General features: G+C 39.7%; 1 protein-coding gene across 1 annotated transcript; it reads left to right on the top strand.

Annotated features, from left to right (window-relative positions):
- The first annotated feature begins 456 nt into the window (after positions 1-456).
- Positions 457-8517, top strand: olfm3b (olfactomedin 3b). Its single transcript, XM_027031364.2, has 6 exons — positions 457-703; positions 4266-4409; positions 5088-5243; positions 6028-6247; positions 6837-6943; positions 7039-8517. Exons 1-6 carry the CDS (start codon positions 635-637, stop codon positions 7714-7716), a joined length of 1374 nt encoding a protein of 457 aa, XP_026887165.2. The 5' UTR covers positions 457-634; the 3' UTR covers positions 7717-8517.
- The last annotated feature ends 489 nt before the right edge of the window (positions 8518-9006 follow it).

Below are 9006 nucleotides of genomic sequence, written 5' to 3'. Positions count from 1 at the left end.
ACTAGTGTATTTTCAGAAAGAATCAGTGACTACTGGAGAACTGGGATCCAAGTTAACCGCTTAAAATTTCCTCTCATAACTCTGAATTTGGGAGTAGAAATGACGAGTCATTATCTATTTTATTTCATCCATATTTTTAATTTAGTTTTTGGCTGAATCCTTTTTCACAATATATTGCCAGAAAGCTTCGGGATAGCGTGCTGTCGTCACGTTAGATAAATTATTCTTTCTCCACGTATGTGTTTGCAATTCATCTATGCTAAGACCAGCAGTTTCGAGGAGAAATTGTATAGGTTGTAGCTATGCTATAAACTGTATGCAGTGTTCATATTTTGCCGTCTACTGTTTGTTGAAATATCCGACTCGCTACTGAGATCCACTAAATGATGTAACCTCCATGTAGGTAAAGCTCTCGGCAGCGCTCCGATCAGATTCGCTAGTAGGCTGTAGGTTGATGGCGCAAACTTTTCTGCCCACGGTAGCTGCGCGGTAAAAGGACGACGATGACCGTGAACCGTCTGTCTTACGTGTCTGTGAAAACAGGATCGTGAGATGCTGATTACAAGTTTAGTTTATGCCCTACCCTGAATACCGTGCTTGTAAACAAGGACAGAAGACGGGAACTTGAGACAGAATGCGGGCGCTGTTCACGGTGCTGAAGCCTCTCCTTTTCCTTCTGCTTTTTACCTATTACCCTTCCGCGGTGAGTATTACATCCATTGGTTTTAGAAGCGCCCTAAAATAATATGGTAACGTGTTGTACGTGGATTCAGCGAAAACACAGTAAAACGCCATATTTGTTACTGAGCAATAGTGGAATTAAAATGAATAGTAATCATTTATTTTCAGTCATTTTCAAAGGAAAAATTTGTATTACAAAGGTGAAACTTATGCTGACCTAAAGCAGCCCTAAACTGTATTGTAAGCAACTTTTTAAAACTCTTAGACCCTAAAGTTAGTCTTCATGACATTGGAGGGAAAGAAATAACGAAAAGGCACAGTATAGTAAGGTAAGGCATTTAAACTTTGGAACACTAAAACTGTGCAATACACAGTGTACCTTAAGGTTTCTTTGGATTTTATATATCTCATGTTCGGGGTTTTTTTTCCAGTTAATGGCATATCATATCTAACTTCGCCGAATGTTTTGGTATCGGTAACAAATGTGTGGTAGCTATTGTGTGGTATATTGTTCATGCATTGTATTTAATACGTGACAGTCAGAGTGAGGTAAGTTCAGGGTTCATATGGTTAAAATTTCCGAATTACTCCTGCGTGACTCATTATCACTGCAAATGAATGTGTTCTTATTTTTTTGGTACATTTTACACAGAGAAGCAAAGCAAAGTGTGCGTATGGAACAGCTGTATAACACTGATTTTTACTAATTACATCTGCAACTGACCACTTCGCCAGTATGTGGTGGTGGGAGGCACGTTTACTGTTTTTAAGGATGAAAATAATACAGTTCCAACGAGAAAAGAAGGTCACAATACATTGCTCATAACGCTGGTAAAAGAACAGTCGAAGAAATTCGACTTGGATATCTTACAAATAAAACTGCTTACAACTAAAATCATCTGTCAGAAAACATTCACGAACTGTGTCAAAGGGAACAGAGACTCATTTTTCTTCCCTCTGTCTGTTAAAGGGAGCGCCTCAAAGTCCTTTAGAGCTCACCGAAAGAGGATGAAAATTAATAAGAAACACAGAACCTTCCGCCCTTTCTTCGTTTCCTAAATAACATATTGGACATACTGGGCATTACATGGTTTCTGAACTCATAGATTATTTCAGGGACTGGTGGTTTTACTGCTTGTTCTCTACAACACTAGCATATGATTTCTATTTCTCTATAACCTTAGCAGAAGACTTCTCATAAACAGTCATGATTAGTATGCAGGAAGTTGGAAATCTGTGTGGAATGAGGAATGATATTTCAAGTGCATCTGGATTTCTTTGGCACTCTAAGCACAAAACAAAGGGTTTTGTGTGTGTGTGTGTGTGTGTGTGTGTGTGTGTGTGTGTGTGTGTGTGAGAGAGAGAGAGAGAGAGACAGAGAGAGAGAGAGAGAGAGAGAGAGAGAGAGCGAGAGAGCTGCAATGGATATTCATGATTGAGAATCATGAAGGTGAGGGGGGAAAAGGGAGATAAATGTCCATGACCTCAGACATCACATCTGTGTTTGAAAATTGGAGAGGCAGGTTTTACTGATAATTCAGCTGTAAACAGTAGCAGGCATCTGGAGGTACTTTTGTTTTCAAGCACTAATGTGGGCTCTGTGAATAAGTTTGCAGGGAGTAAATTGACACTAGGTTTTTTTGAGGTTGAGGATTTTTCTGTCCCAAAGCATCTGCTTCTCCTAACCATCTGCAAGGGACTGACATTTTCCCTCCCATATGACATATACGGTTCACATTAACTAGTGCACTACATACACTCTGCTCTACATAAACACTTTCTAATGTCTGTCATGCTAGACAGTATTAATAAATGGAAGTTCACAGAAATCCTACAAACTAAAATTAAAAATAAAACAAATTCATAGGACAAAAGCTAAAATAATGTCATGGAATAAGGAGAAACCAGTTTAGTTCCAAGTCTTGCTAAATCTATTTGGATTTCTGCTTGCCCACCACACCTCACTAAACCATACCCCCACACACTATTAGCAATGCACGATTGTTCCATTGCGAGGTTTGGAGGGCCTTGTGAAGTGTAGTGAGAAAGTGATTTACAGTAATTATAAAGTTAAGATCATTACTCTGGAAGTGGGTATGCTATATTTAGTATCATTGTTATATATAATGTTATTTCAGAACTGTATCTGGAAGCAGGGCTCAGTAGATCCTTTGAAATCTAGTTGTATGGGCTCTGTGAATAATTTGGAGGTTAAGAAAGGTGTTGTCCTCTCCCTATCCCAGTGTGTCCCTGCCTAACCCCTGTCCTGAAAACACACCTAACCCTTTTCCTGCAGTGACACCCAACCCCTGCCCTACAGTCACGTCCAATCCCTGGCATGCATACACACCCAGTCCCTGTCCTGCAAACATGCCCAACCCCTGTTCTGCAAACAAGTAAAGGAATACAATACTTGCAGTTTTATGTCAGATTATTGGCAGAAGGCTTCGTACCAAAAGCATAGACCTCCCCCCACCCCTTTACTCTCATCGTCTCCTCTCAGCCCAACCACCTTCATGGCTCCAGGCAGCTCTCAGCAGAACTTCACCTCAACAAGATGAAAAAGCCTCACCCATACACATGACATGCTGGGGTTTGATCTTGAAGCGATTTGTGCAACACCACTACATCATGGATGGGACTGTGACTCAGTCTTTGAACCCTACTTATGGTCCTTGAAAAATGGTTGAAATACATAATCATACATATGTCACACAAATGCTCTTTTCTGATTTTATTTTTTCTGTTTCTTTAAATTTACCACCTGCATCCACAGAACATTGTTTACAGTGTAAATATTGTAACTCCTAGATGGTACTAGTCAGTGTTGAGCTTTTGGTATTTAATATAACACTAACATTTTCTATGTTTATCAGATTGATGAAGCTGTGTGCATTAAACATGCAACGCATACAGGCATGCAAACACACATTAGAGAAGAACACAATTCAATTATTCACTATGTTCATCATTTCAGTTTCCATGTTGTATATAATTGGATTTGAAAGAAAGTGCAGTATGCTTCAACATTTTTAAACAGTCTGAAGAGGAAACAAATTGCATGAGGCATACCCCACTCTGGGTGTAGGGTAATTTAATGCAGGTCATTAATCTTATACACTTTTTTATAGTGGAGAAAAGTTCACTAGAGAGCATTCTATTTACTGGTGGCTCTTTGCTTGAGAAAAAGCTTTGTGAGGATGAGAAGAAATAAATTGGTTCCTGTCATTGTTACTGAAGTGCTTCTGAAGTTTAATGGTTAAATAACCTCTGTGGCTTTAAATAATACAAAGCCTGTTGGCATACCTTAGCAGGAGTATGGCAATTACTTTGAACAGAATTTTCCTATAAGACAACATTCATGAATTTGATTTCTTCCCTGGTTTTCATTTCTCATAGTGTATCTTTGACACACTCCAAATAATTCAATGGTAGAGTTCTGAAGCCTTTGAAGATTACTGAAAATATGAGTCATAATTAACTTAATTTGTGCTTTTATGTGTGTGTGTGTGTGTGTGTGTGTGTGTGTGTGTGTGTGTGTGTGTGTGTGTGTGTGTGTGTGCGAGGCATATGTGTGTCTGTAGGGCATAAGGCTGAGAGAGGGCTGGCAGGTGTACAGTTCTGCCCAGGATGCAGATGGTCGCTGTGTGTGCACAGTGGTGGCACCTCAGCAGAACCTATGCTCCAGAGATGCCAAGAGCAGGCAGCTCCGTCAACTCTGGGAAAAGGTGAAAACCTCTGTACTGACCTCCCCTTACAATGTACACACACACACAAAACAAACAAATACACACATACACTAAACCTAGGTTTTTTTTATAACAGTTTAACAAGTTTTTTAAACAAGTTTCATGTTTTTGCACTAATGTATTTGTTTAGAAAGGGTGTTGCTGGTTTGTTTTATTTGTTGCCAAAATGTGTCCACGGGTTTGTTGCAGCTGACTGTGGAATGGCAAAATTCTGATTTTAATGTACAAATCTAACTAAAGGACAGAGGGGGCACATCTTAAGTTTCACCTGCTCAAATGTTCAATTCCTGCATAAACCATTTAGAAAACACATTGGTAGTTACTGGTCTTGATTTATGGTGTGGATGGTACTGAATTTTGATGGGAGGTTTCATGTATTTGGATTAGTAAACAAAGTATAGTTATTTATTTCTCTAGTGGAAATGTGTCAAATAATATCACGTCCACTGACTTTTTTTAAACAGTACATATAAAGTAGTACTGCAATAGTCACTAACAGCACAGGAGTCACTGAAATTCTTCTGAAATACATAGGTTTTAATTTCACCAGCAGTATGGTCATTCAGACCTATCCCATCATTCCCTGCCATGTCAGACTAAATTTAGTCGAACTTCAGAAAACATTGAATCTAATTTGTCTTGTTTACCTCCCTTAAGATTCAGAACATGTCACAATCAATAGAGGTTCTAAATCTGCGTACTCAGAGGGACTTCCAGTACATCATGAAAATGGAGAGCCAGATAAAAGGGCTCCGATCAAAGCTCAGGCAAATGGAGTCCAACCGGAGAGTGCTACTGACAAAAAACTTTCAGGTATGCTACTCCTAATGCCCATAGAAGATCTTGAGGATTATACAAAGTGGAAAAAATGACTGAAAAACCTTTTGTGGGACAAATATTTTTTCATTCATTCATTTTATGTAATACAGCCATTGTAGAAGACATGCAAACTTAATTTTGTAAGATTACACTGATTACGTTTACCTTGAAAGCATCTATTTGTTACTAGAGTCTGCAGTTAAATGCAGTTAAATGTTGCAGGTCTATCGATCCATTATCATATGTACAAAAAGCCCAAATCCATTTTTATAATGAAAATTGACCCTTACCAGATTCACTTCTCCCGGGTCAGGTGTCATTTTCTTTAACATACTTCATCCGTAGATATGGAATTACCGACTTGAGTTTGCAGCAAAGCAATGCAAATCAGCCTGTTATGCCATGCCACTATGTAAAATGCTGTGTTTAGTCAAATGATGTATCCAATGAACTGTGAAATTACCCCAGAAAGTAAGTGTGTATCTAGGGCAAAAACACTAAAGACATTTCATAAAACTCAACTACTGAGTTTCCCATCACAGTTTATGGAAAATAGATGCCTAAACCGGCAGACTAAGGAAATAATGTAAACTCAATTACTTTGATTTGTCTACCTGCAGACATGTTGGGTTGAAACCCATTCTGGGGTTTCTACCTCATCTGCACAGACAGTCTCTTCACTTGGTCTTATCTTTTGCATAATCGAAATAATAAGTTCCATGCACTTTCTAAACGGAACCATCCCCGTTTCCTTGTTAACATGTCACTACTTCCACAGGAGCTGAAGGGGAAGATCGATGAGCTGCAGCCCCTCATGCCTGTGCTGGAACAGTACAAGACAGACGCCAAACTCATCTCCCAGTTCCAGGAGGAGATCCGGCAGCTGTCCATGGTGCTGATGGGCATCCAGGAGGAGATGGGAGCGTATGACTATGAGGAGCTGCAGCAGAGGGTCATTAGTCTGGAGGGAAGACTGAGAAACTGCATGAGCAGGCTCAGTGAGTTTCCTCTTCTCGCTCACACTCATGGTTCTTCTGCACTGAAAGTATGTGTGAGTTTATCACATATTGGGATGCTTCTGCAGTTTTGTTGCCTCTGGTTGGACATGAGCAAAAAAGCTCTACATGAACAAGAAAAAGAAGGAATGGCTTCTTATAGTGTAGAGGTCTGGATATGTAATATGATTTTACTATAACATTTGATTTATGTGGGTTTGTAGTGACAGCTCACAGATGCCTGATAATGATGGAGTCACAACTGAGCACTGAACACTAGAGAAGTTTATGTTCCAGTATTCATTAAAACAACAAAGTAATTCTGCAACTCCATCAGAATATGTCAATATATCATGATGGTAGACAATTACATTTTGATTGCACAAATCTTTGATGTTTGTGTAGTGATCTATGCTGGTTGCACTTAATTTGCTATAGATATACATGTTTTTTTTAATTCATTGTTACAATGCTAACAGCAAATTTACTACATACAGTAAGACTGTAATATATTTGGACCTCATTGTCTATCGAGTCACTATTTGCCTTTTCTCAGAAAAATCTGCATTTACATTATTTTCCATAACATTAGCCTGTGGCAAGTTAATGAAAATCACAGGGCCCAACACCATAAAGACCTCAGGCACCAGGTTTGGAGCATGGATGACTGATCCCCAGGCTTCAACCAAAAATAATAAGGTAAACTGAGCTTTATATTATATGTACTGCAGTTAGTGGTCACACAGTTTTAAACATTGCTTTATTGAAGTAACTGGTCAAACAACTTGTTGCAGGTGTGGTACATGGACAGCTACACCAACAACAAGATAGTCCGTGAGTACAAATCAATGAGCGACTTCATAGCTGGTGTGGAGTCACGCACGTACAGCTTACCCTTCCACTGGGCAGGCACAAACCACGTGGTCTACAATGGCTCGCTGTACTACAACAAGTACCAGAGCAACATTGTTGTGAGGTACAGCTTCGAGAGTGGGCGTGTGGTGACCCAACGTGCTTTGGAGTCCGCCGGCTTCCACAATGTCTACCCATACACGTGGGGTGGTTTCTCCGACATCGACCTGATGGCTGATGAGCTGGGCCTCTGGGCAGTCTACGCCACCAATCAGAACGCGGGGAACATCGTGATCAGCCAGCTGGAGCCACACACCTTGCAGGTGCTTGCCTCGTGGAACACGGAATACTCCAAGCGCAATGCCGGCGAGTCATTCATGATCTGTGGTACGCTCTACATCACCAACTCCCACCTGACGGGTGCCAAGGTCTACTACTCTTACTCCACCAAGACCTCCACCTATGAGTATACAGACATCCCCATCCACAACCAGTACTTTCACATGTCGATGCTGGACTACAATGCTAGGGACCGTGCACTGTATGGATGGAACAATGGCCATCAGGTGCTGTTCAATGTCACACTGTTCCACGTTATTAAATCAAATGATGATTCTTGAGAAACATACCTGAAAATGGTGTTAGTGCTTGAATGGCATTTTCTGGGAGGTTTGGCCAGTGTCATGTCCTCTGATAATACTGCTGTCTCATCTGTTGCTGGCTCATCTGCTGCTGTTCAAAAATGGATTTTATATTGTAAATTTTCATCCAAACATTTAATTAACTGTGATTGAACAATTCAGTTTGATAGTACTGTTTACAGAGTTAACAACAGTGCCCCTGGAAATGCAAATGCTTATATTTGAGCCTTATTTGAGGATAGTTATTAATAATTTGGGAGCAAACTCATATTTAAAATGACATCCTTACAAGGCCAGTAGGGACTCTTATGGCCCAAAGTGTATGTTTATGAAGGGAAGGTGCAGTGTAAATAACAAATATGTGCCAGATAATACTTGATCAACTGAGGAAAGTAACAAGCAACTCCTGGAGCAACATTATGTAAATAGTGAGATTATCCATGCAAATGAACCATCAGTCTGCATTTGTTGGCCTGCAGAATGTGCTTTGGTGAGTATTGCTAAAAATAATTTGAATATAGTAATATATCTAGTTACAATTCAGCATTGTGACAGCACTGGCTTGTCCAACAAAGAAATAATGTATTGCTTATTGTCATTTAAGATTTATAATGTATATATCTATCTTAAAAGTGTCAGAGTATTCTAGAGTTTTGACTTGCTAAGGGTTTGTTTTCTTTGGTGTGCTGTACACTGGGAGATGTTGTACCAAGTTGTTATGTTACTTATGAGATGTCCCTCTTTTCATTTTCAACAATAATAGTGCAAATGTTCATTCTTCTTGGTGGTTTGTGCTATCTTTGTCTATTCACTGGATGCCAGGAGGAGTTTTCTATTTGGTATGTTTGTGATTGAGGGTATATTTTTAATTCCACACCATGTGTCCAAAATTTCATATAAAACCCCTAACAATTTTCACACCCTTTTATAATGATTACCCCCTGATTACCTCTGAATTTAGCGATATCAGTGAGATTTGGGTTTGTGTAATGAAGGTCAACGTTAATATTCCAGCAATTCCAACAATTTGGAGGGGCAGAATGACAGAGTTCAAACCTACATGTGACTTTTCACTTCAATCATAGTTTAAGGTGTAAGTCAAACATATTTATACCCATAAACAGAGGCTGACGACGTCATTTCACACCAGCTCCTATGAGTGAAGAGGGAAGCAGAGGAACTCTGCTGGTGGCAGAATGAGAATAGGAGCTTCCCGTCTAGGTGAACCGTGACTTAACAGTGAGCTAGGCTCTTCACACTGATAGATGT

This window comes from Electrophorus electricus, chromosome 11 (genome assembly GCF_041902795.1).
Source record: "Electrophorus electricus isolate QZ-2024a chromosome 11, ASM4190279v1, whole genome shotgun sequence".
Lineage (NCBI taxonomy): Eukaryota > Metazoa > Chordata > Actinopteri > Gymnotiformes > Gymnotidae > Electrophorus > Electrophorus electricus.
This window is presented reverse-complemented; position numbering and strand designations above follow the sequence as displayed.